Here is a 20,000-nt window from a genome sequence, read left to right on the forward strand (position 1 = left end):
CATATATATACATATATATATATTTACATATATGTATATATTTATGTATGTATGTATATATGTGTATATATATATATATATATATATATTTATGCATGTATGTATGTATATATACATATATATGTATGTATATATACATATGTATATATATATATCAGAATCAGAATAGTATATGTATATATACATATGTATATATACATACATGTATGTATGTATATATATGTATGTATATATACATATATGTATGTATATATACATATGTATATATACATTTATGTATGTATTTATGTGTATGTATGTATATATATATATATATATTTATGCATGTATGTATGTATATATATATACATATGTAAATACATATGTATATATACATATATGTATGTATATATACGTATGTATATATCCATATATGTATGTATATATGTGTATGTATGTATACATGTGTATGTGTGTTTATATGTATGTATATACATACATACATATAAAATTGTATCTATATATATACATATGTATGTATGTGTATATATGTACATATATATATGTAGGTATATATACATATATGTATGTATATATATATATATGTATGTGTATATATATATAAATATGTAAGTATTTATGTATTATATGTATGCATGTACAAATATGTACAGTATGTATGTATGTATATATATATGTTGAGTATATATATGTACTTGTTAATATATATATATATATATATATATATATGTGTATATATAATATATATATGTATACATATATACTGCATAAATGTACATGTATGTATTTATGTATGTGTGTGTATATATATATATGTACATTATGTTTGTATATATATGTGTGTATATATAAGTATGTGTGAATATATATATGTATATATATATACATGTATATTGTATATATGTATATGTGTGTATTTATGAATGTGCTACTAGATAAGAGTAAATAAAAGGTATGTTCAGTGAGTTTTTACTGTTAGAAGAATAATACTAAATAATGTTTGTTGGATTCAGCTTTTCTTTATGAAATTATTCATACTTAGGTGATGTTCCTCCCGGTTCCGTGGACGTGTCGCATGTATGCGGTGCATAGATACAAGCGTTGCAGCAGTTACCATGGGCAACACCGCGCTGTACTGGGGTCTACTTGCTTTTTTCCTCACTGGCCTGTTCTCACCCCCCCCCCCCCCCCCCCCCCCTCTCCCCCCACAGGTGCCTTTATGCTCCCGTATTTCATCATGTTGGTCTTCTGCGGCATTCCACTCTTCTTCCTGGAGTTGTCCTTTGGACAGTTCGCCAGCCAGGGCTGCCTGGGGGTCTGGAAGATCAGTCCCATGTTCAAAGGTGTGTGCATTTCTTTGGGAGTCTGAGGTCGTCCTTTGGTTTTAATGCCACAATCGGGGGGGGGGGGGGGGGGGGGAGAAATGATGCGTTTGCAGTGCCAGATTGAAAGAAGTCCACACCAAACGTATTAAAAGTAGCGCAGAAGAGAAACATTAGAGAACATAAAAGGAGAACATAATAGATACCGCTTCATCATCAGCCCCATTTTTAATTTCTGTTAACATTTTTAGATCGTTTCACCGTTGCTTGAGAGGATAAAAACCAGCGTAATGTTCCTATGAACGGAGAACGAATTGGCAGATCAGCTGGCAAAAAAAGCAGACTCGAACGTTGGCGGAAGCCAAGAGAGGCACCTCTTAGTAAGACGCTCGCACAAATCATCAACTCAAGGACATCTTTTGAAGAGTGGCAATCAATTGAGACGTGAGTACAACAGGAAGACACGGCAGGAGCGGGAAGAACTGTAAGGGGGAGCACAAACGACGAATGACTCATATGACGTATTCGATTAGACCAGGGGTCGGCAACCCGCGGCTCCGGAGCCGCATGCGGCTCTTTGACCACTCTGATGCGGCTCAGCTACATACTTGCCGACCCCCCCCCCCGATTTTCCCAGGAGACTTATGGATCTCAGTGTCTCTCATAGATAACACCCAGGGGAAAATATAATCCTATTTACACACTAATTACTAAATAAAGGGGAGTGCCCTAATTGCACTGCAGTAATTGTCCTCTATAGCGTTTACAAACAGCGTGCCATCCCGGGCCACATGTTGTATGTTTGTTTTTTCTTGCACACACAGGAGACAGCAAAGCATACTTAGTCATCAGCCACACAGCTTACACTGACGGTAGCCGTATCAAACAACTTTAACATTGTTACGTTACACAATATGCGCACACTGTGAACCCACACCAAAAAGAAATGAAAAACACATTTCTGGAGAACATCCCACCGTAACACAACATAAACACAAACACAACCAATACCCAGAATCCCATGCAGCCCTAACTCTTCCGGTCTACATTATACACCCCCGCTACCACCAAATCCCCCCACACATCAACCCCCCAACCCCCTCCCTCCGTGCGTTGGTTGAGCGGAAGAGTTAGGGCTGCATGGGATTCTGGGTATTGGTACCGTCAGTGTAAGATGTGTGGCTGCTGAGCTAGTACGCCTTGCTGTCACTTACGTGAGCAAGCTGAAACTGCATTCTACATGAGGTTGAGCAGGTACGCTGTTTGGGCGGGCTGTAGAGGGCGCCAAAAGCAGTGTCATCACACCCTGATATTCGGGAGTCTCCCGGGAAAAATGAGAGGGTTGGCAAGTATGACGCTATCAAGCGCCATTTATTCAGAACTCGCGGGCCGCACTAACATCAAATTTCCACATAAAAGTGCGTGCCGGTGCGTGTGTCTGAGACCCCTGGTTAACATAGCACAAAGCGTTTAAAGGCCTACTGAAATGATTTTTTTTTATTTAAACGGGGATAGCAGATCTATTCTATGTGTCATACTTGATCATTTCGCGATATTGCCATATTTTTGCTGAAAGGATTTAGTATAGAACAACGACGATAAAGATTGCAACTTTTGGTATCTGATAAAAAAAAGGCTTGCACCTACCGGAAGTAGCGTGACGTAGTCAGTTGAACATATACGCAAAGTTCCCTATTGTTTACAATGATGGCCGCATGAAGTGAGAGAGATTCGGACCGAGAAAGCGACAATTTCCCCATTAATTTGAGCGAGGATGAAAGATTTGTGGATGAGTAAAGTGCAAGTGAAGGACTAGTGGGGAGTTGAAGCTATTCAGATAGGGAAGATGCTGTGAGAGCCGAGGGTGACCTGATATTCAGCTGGGAATGACTACAACAGTAAATAAACACAAGACATATATATACTCTATTAGCCACAACACAACCAGGCTTATATTTAATATGCCACAAATTAATCCTGCATAAAAACACCTGCGTGTTTGTTATGCTAGCTCCTAGCTCCTCTGCTAGCTCCTAGCTCCATAGAACACGCCAATACAATTCAAACACCTGATCAACACACACAATCACTCAGCCCAAAAGACAGTTTACCTAACCCAAGGTTCATAAAGCTTATATATTTTTAAAAAGTTACGTACGTGACGCGCACATACGGTCAAGTTATCGAATGTTTAGCAGCCAAGGCTGCATACTCACGGTACCTGATATTCAGCTGGGAATGACTACAACAGTAAATAAACACAAGACATATATATACTCTATTAGCCACAACACAACCAGGCTTATATTTAATATGCCACAAATTAATCCTGCATAATAACACCTGCGTGTTTGTTATGCTAGCTCCTAGCTCCTCTGCTAGCTCCTAGCTCCATAGAACACGCCAATACAATTCAAACACCTGATCAACACACACAATCACTCAGCCCAAAAGACCGTTCACCTAACCCAAGGTTCATAAAGCTTATATATTTTTAAAAAGTTACGTACGTGACGCGCACGTCCGGTACGGTACGTGTTATGCTAGCTCCTAGCTCCTCTGCTAGCTCCTAGCTCCATAGAACACGGCAATACAATTCAAACACATGATCAACACACACAATCACTCAGCCCAAAAGACCGTTCACCTAACCCAAGGTTCATAAAGCTTATATATTTTTAAAAAGTTACGTACGTGACGCGCACGTCCGGTACGGTACGTGTTATGCTAGCTCCTAGCTCCTCTGCTAGCTCCTAGCTCCATAGAACACGCCAATACAATTCAAACACATGATCAACACACACAATCACTCAGCCCAAAAGACCGTTCACCTAACCCAAGGTTCATAAAGCTTATATATTTTAAAAAAGTTACGTACATACGCAAAAAAAAGCCAAAGCTGCATACTCACAGTAGCACGTCTGCGTCTTTGTCATCCAAATCAAAGTAATCCTGGTAAGAGTCTGTGTTGTCCCAGTTCTCTACAGGCGTCTGTGTATCCAAATCAAAAGTCCTCCTGGTTAGAGTCTCTGTTATCCGAGTTCTTCCATCTTGACTGCATCTTTCGGGAATGTAAACAAAGAAGCGCCGGCTGTGTACTGTTGTGGCTGACTACGTTCGAAAAATACGTCCATTTCGCACCGACAACTTTCTTCTTTGCTTGCTTGGCTTCCTTCTCCATAATGCAATGAACATGATTGAAACAGATTCACGAACACAGATGTCCAGAATACTGTGGAATTATGAAATGAAAACAGAGCTTTTTCCTATCGGCTTCAATGTGGAAGGCATACCCGTGTTCGCCGGGCTACGTCACGCGCATACGTCATCCGCAGAGGCGTTTCGAACCGGAAGTTTAGCGGCAAATTTAAAATGTCACTTTATAAGTTAACCCGGCCGTATTGGCATGTGTTATAATGTTAAGATTTCATCATTGATATATAAACTATCAGACTGCGTGGTCGGTAGTAGTGGGTTTCAGTAGGCCTTTAAGCTTTGTATGCGGTGTTTTTCATTTTAATTTTTTTTGTGGCTCCCATTATTTTCTTTAATTTGTGAAACTTGCCAAAATGGCTCTTTGAGTGGTAAAGGTTGCCGACCCCTGGATTAGACTGACATTGTATTTTAGATTGATACATGGCAGGTTTGTATGAAATGTAAAATGTATGAACTGAGGGTTATTAATGGGAAGTTGTGCATTTTTGCCCATCAGTTTGTGGCACAACACAGTAGGGAGCGGGAAGAACTGTAAGGGGGAGCACAAAAAGAGGATGGACTTATATGACATATTCGATTAGATTGACATATTCGATTAGATTGACATGGTAGGTTGCGTTGTTGGGAGCGAACAGTCGGGTTCCAGTCTAAGCAAAGGTTGAAAAAAAAAACATATTTTAGATTAAATGAGGGTCAAATGCAGAGGACAAATTTCACCACACCTAGTGTGTGTGTGTGTGACAATCATTGGTACTTTAACTTTTACATGGCAGGTTTGTATGACATGTAAAATGCATGAACTGAAGGTTATTAATGGGAATTTGTGCATTTGCCCATCAGTTTGTGGCACAACACAGTGGGAGCGGGAAGAACTGTAAGGGGGAGCACAAACGACGAAGGACTCATATGACGTATTCGATTAGACTGACATTGTATTTTAGATTGATAGATGGCAGGTTTGTAGGAAATGTAAAATGCATGAACTGAAGGTTATTAATGGGAAGTTGTGCATTTGCCCATCAGTTTGTGGCACAACACAGTAGGGAGCGGGAAGAACTGTAAGGGGGAGCACAAAATAATGACATTTTTTATGGTCCCCTTTATTTAGAAAAGTATCGTTGTCGTGATACTAATATTTTGCTACCGGTACCAAAATGTATTTCGATACTTTTCGGTATTTTTTCTACATAAAAGGCACCACAAATTTTTTTGTTATTGTCTTTATTGTAACAAAAAATGTTAGTGTACATGAAACATATGTTTATTATTGTAATTTAGGACTTAAATAAAATAGTGAACATACTAGACAACTTGTCTTTTAGTAGTAAGTAAACAAACACAGACTCCTAATTAGTCTGCAGTAACATATTGTGTCATTTATACACCTATGTCAAGGGACAAACTGTAAAAATGGATTATTAATCCACTTGTTCATTTACTGTTAATATCTGCTAATTTTCTCTTTTAACATGTTCTATCTACACTTCTGTTCAAATGTAATAATCACTTATTCTTCTCTTCTTTGATACTTGACATTAGTTTTGGATGATACCACACATTTAGGTATCGATGCGATACCAAGTAGTTACAGGGTCATACTCAAAGTCCTCATGTGTCCAGGGACGTATTTCCAGAGTTTATAAACATAATACACATTTTTTAAAAAGGAAAGAAGGATTTTGTGATGCTAAAAAATACAGTAGTATCGACAAGATACGCTCCTGTACTTGGTATCATTACAGTGGATGTCAGGTTTAGATCCACCCATGGCGTTTGTTTACATTGTGACGCCGGTGAGCTATTGCATCCTCCTACGGTGCGTAGTGAAGCATGTTTAGCTATTCCTCGTCCTCCAGTGATAATGCTACTTGTACGAAACTTACTTTATTTGTCGCTACGGAGGCCAGGATTAGTGATTAAAAGTAGCTCGCCACCTTTATCTTCACTTTTTACGCCAAAAATGCGTCCGTTCTCCCTTTTCTGTCTACAAACTGTGTCTGCTTATAAGTACTCTGTGTGTGCGCGCTGCCGAACATGCTCCTCTGCTCGTAAAACCAGCAATGTCATGGGGGCCGGTACTTTTTAGAGGCGGTATAGTACAGAATATGATTCATTAATATACTAATGAATATGGTTAATTAGTATTGGATTCTCAGCTCAAAATACAGTTTTTTGTCTGAAGAGAATACAACCTTGCCTCATACCAAACGGGTGCTGTAAATATGACACGGTGGAATAGTCTCTAATTATACGCCCCCTATCTCCCCCCGCAGGTGTGGGCTACGGCATGATGGTGGTGTCCACCTACATCGGGATCTACTACAACGTGGTCATTTGCATCGCCTTCTACTACTTCTTCACCTCCATGACCAGCCTGCTGCCGTGGACGTACTGCAACAACCCCTGGAACACGCCCGACTGCAGCGGCGTGGTCGACCAGCTGAACGGCACGCTGGCCAACGTCACCCTCCGCGCCGCCGCCGAGGTCGGCGAGGTGGTCAACCGCACCAAGCGGACAAGCCCCAGCGAGGAATACTGGAAGTAAGAACCCTGCCCGTTGCCACTTATGTCCAATTGGAGCCTACAAACATACCTGCCAACTCTGTTTTATGGTATTACTGGATTTGATCATTGTTAATTATGCCGTTACTTAAGCCACACCCACCCAATTAAAAAAAAAAAAATGTTTTTTTAAATATCAACAACACCCGACTATAACCCACAGATGTATACATTGTGAAATGAGTTATTTACACAGAAAAAACTTGTAAATGTTTATTTACATACCTTAATTGTTTCAAACGGTGCCTGTAACACGGCAGTAAAACGGCCGATCAAACAAAACAGAAGCCACTAGCTTCCGGAAGCTAGCTCTCCAATCAGCTAAACAGACGCAATCAAATCCACAGGTGAATTTACGAAAGTAAAACAGTACTAAAGAAAAAAAATGCTAATGTATTTCGTCAAATGTTGATCATGCCACACCCAAAAAATTAATATTTTTACATATATTAGCAACACCCGACTATAAGCCACAGTTGTGAAATTAGTTATTTACACGGGAAAAAATGTGTAAATGTTTATTTACATACCCTAAATCTTTCAAATGGTGCATGTAACAAGGCAGTAAAACGTCCGATTAAACAAAACAGAAGCCACTAGCTTCTGGAAGCTAGCTCTCCAATCAGCTAAACAGACTCAATAAAATCCACAGTGACGTTTTGGTGAATTTACAAAAGTAAAACAGTACTAAATTCTAATTATATTTCGTCAAATGTACCATAATATACGGGCTGTTAATCATGCCGTTATTTAAGCCACACCCACCCAATTAAAATTTTTTTTTTTTTTTTAAATATCAACAACACCCGACTATAACCCACAGATGTATACATTGTGAAATGAGTTATTTACACAGAAAAAACTTGTAAATGTTTATTTACATACCTTAATTGTTTCAAACGGTGCCTGTAACACGGCAGTAAAACGGCCGATTAAACAAAACAGAAGCCACTAGCTTCCGGAAGCTAGCTTTCCAATCAGCTAAACAGACGCAATCAAATCCACAGGTGAATTTACGAAAGTAAAACAGTACTAAAGAAAAAAAATGCTAATGCGTTTCGTCAAATGTACCGTCACTTCCGGGCTGTTGATCATGCCACACCCAAAAAATTAATATTTTTACATATATTAGCAACACCCGACTATAAGCCACAGTTGTGAAATTAGTTATTTACACGGGGAAAAATGTGTAAATGTTTATTTACATACCCTAAATGTTTCAAACGGTGCATGTAACAAGGCAGTAAAACGTCCGATTAAACAAAACAGAAGCCACTAGCTTCTGGAAGCTAGCTCTCCAATCAGCTAAACAGACTCAATAAAATCCACAGTGACGTTTTGGTGAATTTACAAAAGTGAAACAGTACTAAATTCTAATTATATTTCGTCAAATGTACCATAATATACGGGCTGTTAATCATGCCGTTATTTAAGCCACACCCACCCAATTAAAAAAAAAATATTTTTTTTTAAATATCAACAACACCCGACTATAACCCACAGATGTATACATTGTGAAATGAGTTATTTACACAGAAAAAACTTGTAAATGTTTATTTACATACCTTAATTGTTTCAAACGGTGCCTGTAACACGGCAGTAAAACGGCCGATTAAACAAAACAGAAGCCACTAGCTTCCGGAAGCTAGCTTTCCAATCAGCTAAACAGACGCAATCAAATCCACAGGTGAATTTACGAAAGTAAAACAGTACTAAAGAAAAAAAATGCTAATGCGTTTCGTCAAATGTACCGTCACTTCCGGGCTGTTGATCATGCCACACCCAAAAAATTAATATTTTTACATATATTAGCAACACCCGACTATAAGCCACAGTTGTGAAATTAGTTATTTACACGGGGAAAAATGTGTAAATGTTTATTTACATACCCTAAATGTTTCAAACGGTGCATGTAACAAGGCAGTAAAACGTCCGATTAAACAAAACAGAAGCCACTAGCTTCTGGAAGCTAGCTCTCCAATCAGCTAAACAGACTCAATAAAATCCACAGTGACGTTTTGGTGAATTTACAAAAGTGAAACAGTACTAAATTCTAATTATATTTCGTCAAATGTACCATAATATACGGGCTGTTAATCATGCCGTTATTTAAGCCACACCCACCCAATTAAAAAAAAAATATTTTTTTTTAAATATCAACAACACCCGACTATAACCCACAGATGTATACATTGTGAAATGAGTTATTTACACAGAAAAAACTTGTAAATGTTTATTTACATACCTTAATTGTTTCAAACGGTGCCTGTAACACGGCAGTAAAACGGCCGATTAAACAAAACAGAAGCCACTAGCTTCCGGAAGATAGCTCTCCAATCAGCTAAACAGACGCAATAAAATCCACAGGTGAATTTACGAAAGTGAAACAGTACTAAAGAAAAAAAATGCTAATGTTTTTCGTCAAATGTACCGTCACTTCCGGGCTGTTGATCATGCCACACCCAAAAAATTTATATTTTACAAGGAAAAACTCACCCCAGTGGGACGTCGGTGAATGACTATGAGAAACCTTGGAGAGGACCGCATATGTGGGTAACCCCCCCCCCCCCCCTTCTAGGGGAGACCGAAAGCAATGGATGAAACGGTGCCTGTAACAAGGCAGTAAAATGGCTGATTAAACAAAACAGAAGCCACTAGCTTTCGGAAGCTAGCTCTCCAATCAATTTACCGTAATTTCCAGGCTGTTGATCGGTATTTAAGCCACACCCAAAAAATACACTCATAAAATAGATAAAAATATATCATAATTCAATTTTTATATTTTTACTTTTATTTTTATGTTTTTGTTAGTTTTATGCCCTTTCTTTTAAAGAAAACTTGTTTTTTTTAATGAAAAAACACACAAAACATGTAATATTTTCCCCTAAAATATTTCAGTGTAATATTTGATATGAACTAAAAGGAGCCTTAAATATGTCAAAAATTAATAACATTCATTTTAATTCATTATTATTTTCAGAAATGACAGTTTAAAGAAAATTCCACCATTTTGGGGGGGTATCCAAAAGGTCCCCACTCATAAAATAGATAAAAATATATCATAATTAAATTTTTTAATTTTTATGAGTTTTTATTTTTATGTTTTTGTTAGTTTTATGCCCCTTCTTTTAAAGAAAACTGTTTTTTTTAATGAAAAAACACACAAAATATGTAATATTTTCCCCTAAAATATTTCAGTGTAATATTTGATATGAACTAAAAGGAGCCTTAAATATGTCAATAATTCATAACACTGATTTTAATTCATTATTATGTTTCAGCAATGACTTTAATTGTTTCAAACGGTGCATGTATCAAGGCAGTAAAACGGCCGATTAAACAAAACAGAAGCCACTAGCTTCCGGAAGCTAGCTCTCCAATCAGCTAAACAGACTCAATAAAATCCACAGTGACGTTTTGGTGAATTTACGAAAGTAAAACAGTACTAAAGAAAAAAAAAAAGCTAATATATTTCCTCAAATGTACTGATGCGGTAATTAAGTCACACCCAAAAAATTAATATTTTTACATATATTAGCAACAGTTGTGAAATTTGTTATTTACATGGGAAAAATGTGTAAATTTTTATTTACATGCCCTAATTGTTTCAAACGGTGCTTGTAACAAGGCAGTAAAACGGCCGATTAAACAAAACAGAAGCCACTAGCTTCCGGAAGCTAGCTCTCCAATCAGCTAAACAGACTCAATAAAATCCACGGTGACGTTTTGGTGAATTTACGAAAGTAAAACAGTACTAAATTCTAATATACTTCGTCAAATTTACCGTAATTTCCAGGCTGTTGACCATGCCGGTATTTAAGCCACACCCAAAAAATACACTCATAAAATAGATAAAAATATATCATAATTTAATTTTTATATTTTTACTTTTATTTTTATGTTTTTGTTAGTTTTATGCCCCTTCTTTTAAAGAAAACTGTTTTTTTTAATGAAAAAACACACAAAATATGTAATATTTTCCCCTAAAATATTTCAGTGTAATATTTGATATGAACTAAAAGGAGCCTTAAATATGTCAATAATTCATGACACTGATTTTAATTCATTATTATTTTCAGAAATGACAGTTTAAAGAAAATTCCACAATTTTTGGGGGGTATCCAAAAGGTCCCCACTCATAAAATAGATAAAAATATATCATAATTTAATTTTTTAATTTTTATGAGTTTTTATTTTTATGTTTTTGTTAGTTTTATGGCCCTTCTTTTAAAGAAAACTGTTTTTTTTAATGAAAAAACACACAAAATATGTAATATTTTCCCCTAAAATATTTCAGTGTAATATTTGATATGAACTAAAAGGACCCTTAAATATGTCAAAAATTAATAACATTCATTTTAATTCATTATTATTTTCAGAAATGACAGTTTAAAGAAAATTCCACAATTTTTGGGGGTATCCAAAAGGTCCCCACTCATAAAATAGATAAAAATATATCATAATTTAATTTTTTAATTTTTATGAGTTTTTATTTTTATGTTTTTGTTAGTTTTATGCCCCTTCTTTTAAAGAAAACTGTTTTTTTTTAATGAAAAAACACACAAAATATGTAATATTTTCCCCTAAAATATTTCAGTGTAATATTTGATATGAACTAAAAGGAGCCTTAAATATGGCAAAAATTAATAACATTCATTTTAATTCATTATTATTTTCAGAAATGACAGTTTAAAGAAAATTCCACAATTTTTGGGGGGTATCCAAAAGGTCCCCACTCATAAAATAGATACAAATATATCATAATTTAATTTTTTAATTTTTATGAGTTTTTATTTTTATGTTTTTGTTAGTTTTATGCCCCTTCTTTTAAAGAAAACTGTTGTTTTTTTAATGAAAAAACACACAAAATATGTAATATTTTCCCCTAAAATATTTCAGTGTATTATTTGATATGAACTAAAAGGAGCCTTAAATATGTCAATAATTCATAACACTGATTTTAATTCATTATTATGTTTCAGCAATGACTTTAATTGTTTCAAACGGTGCATGTATCAAGGCAGTAAAACGGCCGATTAAACAAAACAGAAGCCACTAGCTTCCGGAAGCTAGCTCTCCAATCAGCTAAACAGACTCAATAAAATCCACAGTGACGTTTTGGTGAATTTACGAAAGTAAAACAGTACTAAAGAAAAAAAAAAAGCTAATATATTTCCTCAAATGTACTGATGCGGTAATTAAGTCACACCCAAAAAATTAATATTTTTACATATATTAGCAACAGTTGTGAAATTTGTTATTTACATGGGAAAAATGTGTACATTTTTATTTACATGCCCTAATTGTTTCAAACGGTGCTTGTAACAAGGCAGTAAAACGGCCGATTAAACAAAACAGAAGCCACTAGCTTCCGGAAGCTAGCTCTCCAATCAGCTAAACAGACTCAATAAAATCCACGGTGACGTTTTGGTGAATTTACGAAAGTAAAACAGTACTAAATTCTAATATATTTCGTCAAATTTACCGTAATTTCCAGGCTGTTGACCATGCCGGTATTTAAGCCACACCCAAAAAATACACTCATAAAATAGATAAAAATATATCATAATTTAATTTTTATATTTTTACTTTTATTTTTATGTTTTTGTTAGTTTTATGCCCCTTCTTTTAAAGAAAACTGTTTTTTTTAATGAAAAAACACACAAAATATGTAATATTTTCCCCTAAAATATTTCAGTGTAATATTTGATATGAACTAAAAGGAGCCTTAAATATGTCAATAATTCATGACACTGATTTTAATTCATGATTATTTTCAGAAATGACAGTTTAAAGAAAATTCCACAATTTTTGGGGGGTATCCAAAAGGTCCCCACTCATAAAATAGATAAAAATATATCATAATTTAATTTTTCAATTTTTATGAGTTTTTATTTTTATGTTTTTGTTAGTTTTATGGCCCTTCTTTTAAAGAAAACTGTTTTTTTTAATGAAAAAACACAAAATATGTAATATTTTCCCCTAAAATATTTCAGTGTAATATTTGATATGAACTAAAAGGAGCCTTAAATATGTCAAAAATTAATAACATTCATTTTAATTCATTATTATTTTCAGAAATTACAGTTTAAAGAAAATTCCACCATTTTTGGGGGGTATCCAAAAGGTCCCCACTCATAAAATAGATAAAAATATATCATAATTTAATTTTTTAATTTTTATGAGTTTTTATTTTTATGTTTTTGTTAGTTTTATGCCCCTTCTTTTAAAGAAAACTGTTGTTTTTTTAATGAAAAAACACACAAAATATGTAATATTTTCCCCTAAAATATTTCAGTGTAATATTTGATATGAACTAAAAGGAGCCTTAAATATGTCAATAATTCATAACACTGATTTTAATTCATTATTATGTTTCAGCAATGACTTTAATTGTTTCAAACGGTGCATGTATCAAGGCAGTAAAACGGCCGATTAAACAAAACAGAAGCCACTAGCTTCCGGAAGCTAGCTCTCCAATCAGCTAAACAGACTCAATAAAATCCACAGTGACGTTTTGGTGAATTTACGAAAGTAAAACAGTACTAAAGAAAAAAAAAAGCTAATATATTTCCTCAAATGTACTGATGCGGTAATTAAGTCACACCCAAAAAATTAATATTTTTACATATATTAGCAATTTGTTATTTACATGGGAAAAATGTGTAAATTTTTATTTACATGCCCTAATTGTTTCAAACGGTGCTTGTAACAAGGCAGTAAAACGGCCGATTAAACAAAACAGAAGCCACTAGCTTCCGGAAGCTAGCTCTCCAATCAGCTAAACAGACTCAATAAAATCCACGGTGACGTTTTGGTGAATTTACGAAAGTAAAACAGTACTAAATTCTAATATATTTCGTCAAATTTACCGTAATTTCCAGGCTGTTGACCATGCCGGTATTTAAGCCACACCCAAAAAATACACTCATAAAATAGATAAAAATATCAAAATTTAATTTTTATATTTTTACTTTTATTTTTATGTTTTTGTTAGTTTTATGCCCCTTCTTTTAAAGAAAACTGTTTTTTTTAATGAAAAAACACACAAAATATGAAATATTTTACCCTAAAATATTTCAGTGTAATATTTGATATGAACTAAAAGGAGCCTTAAATATGTCAATAATTCATGACACTGATTTTAATTCATTATTATTTTCAGAAATGACAGTTTAAAGAAAATTCCACAATTTTTGGGGGGTATCCAAAAGGTCCCCACTCATAAAATAGATAAAAATATATCATAATTTAATTTTTTAATTTTTATGAGTTTTTATTTTTATGTTTTTGTTAGTTTTATGCCCCTTCTTTTAAAGAAAACTGTTGTTTTTTTAATGAAAAAACACACAAAATATGTAATATTTTCCCCTAAAATATTTCAGTGTAATATTTGATATGAACTAAAAGGAGCCTTAAATATGTCAATAATTCATAACACTGATTTTAATTAATTATTATGTTTCAGCAATGACTTTAATTGTTTCAAACGGTGCATGTATCAAGGCAGTAAAACGGCCGATTAAACAAAACAGAAGCCACTAGCTTCCGGAAGCTAGCTCTCCAATCAGCTAAACAGACTCAATAAAATCCACAGTGACGTTTTGGTGAATTTACGAAAGTAAAACAGTACTAAAGAAAAAAAAAAAGCTAATATATTTCCTCAAATGTACTGATGCGGTAATTAAGTCACACCCAAAAAATTAATATTTTTACATATATTAGCAACAGTTGTGAAATTTGTTATTTACATGGGAAAAATGTGTAAATTTTTATTTACATGCCCTAATTGTTTCAAACGGTGCTTGTAACAAGGCAGTAAAACGGCCGATTAAACAAAACAGAAGCCACTAGCTTCCGGAAGCTAGCTCTCCAATCAGCTAAACAGACTCAATAAAATCCACGGTGACGTTTTGGTGAATTTACGAAAGTAAAACAGTACTAAATTCTAATATATTTCGTCAAATTTACCGTAATTTCCAGGCTGTTGACCATGCCGGTATTTAAGCCACACCCAAAAAATACACTCATAAAATAGATAAAAATATCATAATTTAATTTTTATATTTTTACTTTTATTTTTATGTTTTTGTTAGTTTTATGCCCCTTCTTTTAAAGAAAACTGTTTTTTTTAATGAAAAAACACACAAAATATGTAATATTTCCCCCTAAAATATTTCAGTGTAATATTTGATATGAACTAAAAGGAGCCTTAAATATGTCAATAATTCATGACACTGATTTTAATTCATTATTATTTTCAGAAATGACAGTTTAAAGAAAATTCCACAATTTTTGGGGGGTATCCAAAAGGTCCCCACTCATAAAATAGATAAAAATATATCATAATTTAATTTTTTAATTTTTATGAGTTTTTATTTTTATGTTTTTGTTAGTTTTATGGCCCTTCTTTTAAAGAAAACTGTTTTTTTTAATGAAAAAACACACAAAATATGTAATATTTTCCCCTAAAATATTTCAGTGTAATATTTGATATGAACTAAAAGGAGCCTTAAATATGTCAAAAATTAATAACATTCATTTTAATTCATTATTATTTTCAGAAATGACAGTTTAAAGAAAATTCCACCATTTTTGGGGGGTATCCAAAAGGTCCCCACTCATAAAATAGATAAAAATATATCATAATTTAATTTTTTAATTTTTATGAGTTTTTATTTTTATGTTTTTGTTTGTTTTATGCCCCTTCTTTTAAAGAAAACTGTTTTTTTATTTGAAAAAACACACAAAATATGTAATATTTTCCCCTAAAATATTTCAGTGTAATGTTTGATATGAACTAAAAGGAGCCTTAAATATGTCAATAATTCATAACACTGATTTTAATTCATTATTATGTTTCAGCAATTACTTTAATTGTTTCAAACGGTGCATGTATCAAGGCAGTAAAACGGCCGATTAAACAAAACAGAAGCCACTAGCTTCCGGAAGCTAGCTCTCCAATCAGCTAAACAGACTCAATAAAATCCACGGTGACGTTTTGGTGAATTTACGAAAGTAAAACAGTACTAAATTCTAATATATTTCGTCAAATTTACCGTAATTTCCAGGCTGTTGACCATGCCGGTATTTAAGCCACACCCAAAAAATACACTCATAAAATAGATAAAAATATCATAATTTAATTTTTATATTTTTACTTTTAGTTTTATGTTTTTGTTAGTTTTATGCCCCTTCTTTTAAAGAAAACTGTTTTTTTTTAATGAAAAAACACACAAAATATGTAATATTTTCCCCTAAAATATTTCAGTGTAATATTTGATATGAACTAAAAGGAGCCTTAAATATGTCAATAATTCATGACACTGATTTTAATTCATTATTATTTTCAGAAATGACAGTTTAAAGAAAATTCCACAATTTTTGGGGGGTATCCAAAAGGTCCCCACTCATAAAATAGATAAAAATATATCATAATTTAATTTTTTAATTTTTATGAGTTTTTATTTTTATGTTTTTGTTAGTTTTATGCCCCTTCTTTTAAAGAAAACTGTTTTTTTTAATGAAAAAACACACAAAATATGTAATATTTTCCCCTAAAATATTTCAGTGTAATATTTGATATGAACTAAAAGGAGCCTTAAATATGTCAAAAATTAATAACATTCATTTTAATTCATTATTATTTTCAGAAATGACAGTTTAAAGAAAATTCCACCATTTTTGGGGGGTATCCAAAAGGTCCCCACTCATAAAATAGATAAAAATATATCATAATTTAATTTTTTAATTTTTATGAGTTTTTATTTTTATGTTTGTGTTAGTTTTATGGCCCTTCTTTTAAAGAAAACTGTTTTTTTTAATGAAAAAACACACAAAATATGTAATATTTTCCCCTAAAATATTTCAGTGTAATGTTTGATATGAACTAAAAGGAGCCTTAAATATGTCAATAATTCATAACACTGATTTTAATTCATTATTATGTTTCAGCAATGACAGTTTAATACGGTAACCACAAAATAACATTTTAAAGCTACAGTAAAGCCAGTGGTTGCTGCCCTCTAGTGGAGTTATTAAAAACAACTCAATCAGGAGGTTGCCTACAGCCATTAATGCCAATTCCTGTTGGTCAAGCGCTAATTAGAGACTGTGGCGGTTATTTTTCAAGTCATTATACAACATGAACGGATTATATAACTACTCTTACCCAACCTATAGGTAACATAACGTACAAACGAGCAAACCATGCGAGTTAATCTCCGTTTTGTGGCGCTATCGCACTCCACGCAGCTGTGGAATAAGTTTGACTCACACCTGCGGTCGATGTTTCAATATTTGAACAAGGTTCCTGGAAATGCTGCAGCCTTGAATTCCGGTCCTTTGACCACGAGGATTTCCTATTTTTAATATATGCTTTAAGTATGTATGCAATGTAAAAAAAAACAAAAAACAGGCCCATTCATAATAACTTGTATTATTTTTGCAGTATTTTTGGTCATTTTAAGCATTTAGCGTAACCTGGACCAATTCATGTTACACAGCACACACTAACAATAATAACCCCCTGAGAGGGACAAGCGGTAGAAAATGGGTGGATGAATGGAATAATGTAAAAATAACTAAGAATGTAATAATAAATATTTTGAATTTAACTTCAGTTGCATTTGTTTTCTTGTATTACCTTTTTGGAGGCATTTAGCCTATCAATGTCATTCCCTATGTAAGACAAAGACATGTATTTATCCAGTCTGTTTATTCCAAATAGCTAAAAACTGCTAGCAAGAGGTGGCTAATAATACAGGCCTATAAACCCCTCTGAAAAAAAAAAACTATTTCTATACATGCTTTAAGTATGTATGCAATGTAAAAAAAAACAGGCCCATTCATAATAACTTGCAATATTTTTGCAGTGTTTTTGGTCATTTTAAGCAATAATAAGCGTAACGTGGACGAATTCATGTTACACAGCACACACCAACTAACTCAACGTAGGAAACATGTTCTGTGTTTGCTACCCGAAATCATATGTTAGAATGATGATTATGGTAATAACAATAATAAACCCCCGACAGGGACAAGCGGTAAAAAATGGATGGATGAATGGAATAATATAAAAATAACAATAAGAATGTAATAATAAATATTTTAGATTTAACTTCAGTCTTATTTGTTTGCTCGTATTACCTTTTTGGAGGCATTTAGCCTATCAATGTCATTCCCTATGTAAGACAAAGACGTGTATTTATCCTGTCTGTGCATTCCAAATAGCTAAAAACTGCTAGCAAGAGGTGGCTAATAATACAGGTCATCTATTCTGCCTATAAACCCCTCTGAAAAAAAAAAACTATTTCTATACATGCTTTAAGTATGTATGCAATGTAAAAAAAAAAACAGGCCCATTCATAATAACTTGCAATATTTTTGCAGTGTTTTTGGTCATTTTTAAGCATTAAGCGTAGCCTGGACAAATTCATGTTACACAGCACACACCAACTAACTCAACGTATAAACCCCTCTGGAAAAAAAACTATTTCTATATATGCTTTAAGTATGTATGCAATGTAAAAAAAACCAGGCCCATTCATAATAAATTGCAATATTTTTGCAGTGTTTTGGTCATTTTTAAGCATTAATAAGCGTAACTTACTTCCTGGATGAATTCATGTTACACAGCACATATTAACTAACTCAACGTAGGAAACATGTTCTGTGTTTGCTACCACAAATTATAATATGATAGAATGATGATTATGATAATAACAATAATAATAATCCCAGAGAGGGACAAGCGGTAGAAAATGGGTGGATGAATGGAATAATAAATAAATATAATACAAATAATGTAATAATAATATGATATGTAAATAGTGCATTGTTGGCAGTTTTTGGGTGTTTTCTAGGGGTCATTATGGGCAGAATAGTTCCCTTTTTGACCCCAGGGCCCACATTTTCCACTACAGACGGGCCCGGGGCCCACACAAATATTAAAACTGCCATTATAGTGCAGTCCACACGTATCTCTTATGTGTGACTGCCGTCATATTGCAGTCCACACGTATCTCTTATGTGTGACTGCCGTCATATTGCAGTCTACACGTATCTCTTATGTGTGACTGCCATCATATTGCAGTCTACACGTATCTCTTATGTGTGACTGCCGTCATATTGCAGTCTACACGTATCTCTTATGTGTGACTGCCATCATATTGCAGTCCACACGTATCTCTTATGTGTGACTGCCGTCATATTGCAGTCTACACGTATCTCTTATGTGTGACTGCCGTCATACTGCAGTCCACACGTATCTCTTATGTGTGACTGCCGTCATAGTGCAGTCTACATGTATCTCTTATGTGTGACTGCCATCATATTGCAGTCTACACGTATCTCTTATGTGTGACTGCCATCTACTGGTCACACTTATCATTTCACCATGTACCAAATAAAACAGCTTGGGGGTCGGTAAGCACAACCAGAATTATTCCGTACATTATAATAATTATTATGGTTATAAGGCGCACTGTCTGAGTTTTGAGAAAATAAAATGATTTTAAGTGCGCCTTATAGCCCGAAAATTAGGGTAATATTATTTTATTGAAGTCATTTGTATTTTAATTTTTATCTTATTAGTTATGCAAGATTATATGTACTTATATTTATTTATTAAATATTTACTGTATATTAATTTAATTTTTATCCTTTTTATTTATTTATTATTATTATTATATATTTTTATCTTCATGTGTCTTACCTGCATTTTATCCTTCATCTCTACTCATGGTTCTTACTATTTTACAAGTTTTATGATTTTTATTATCCTGTGATAGTGTTTACTCACTTGGCTCCTCTGTACTACCGCTCCAAATCTGTGGAACGCTCTCCCTGACCACCTGAGGGCACCACAGACTGTGGATGCTTTTAAAAAAGGCTTAAAAA

The 20,000-nt window shown here is 33.8% G+C and overlaps 1 protein-coding gene across 3 annotated transcripts in view; it reads left to right on the forward strand.

Moving 5' to 3' along the window:
- slc6a9 (solute carrier family 6 member 9) overlaps window positions 1–20,000 on the forward strand; it is a 209,713-nt gene that overhangs the window by 171,426 nt on the left and 18,287 nt on the right. For all 3 annotated transcript variants that reach the window (XM_062070421.1, XM_062070422.1, XM_062070420.1), the window contains 2 exons: window positions 1,212–1,343; window positions 6,812–7,079. In XM_062070421.1, the coding sequence (XP_061926405.1) occupies window positions 1,212–1,343; window positions 6,812–7,079 (400 nt within the window). The remainder of the gene's footprint in view (window positions 1–1,211; window positions 1,344–6,811; window positions 7,080–20,000) is intronic.

This window comes from Entelurus aequoreus, linkage group LG14, assembly GCF_033978785.1.
Source record: "Entelurus aequoreus isolate RoL-2023_Sb linkage group LG14, RoL_Eaeq_v1.1, whole genome shotgun sequence".
In the NCBI taxonomy this organism is placed as follows: Eukaryota; Metazoa; Chordata; class Actinopteri; order Syngnathiformes; family Syngnathidae; genus Entelurus; species Entelurus aequoreus.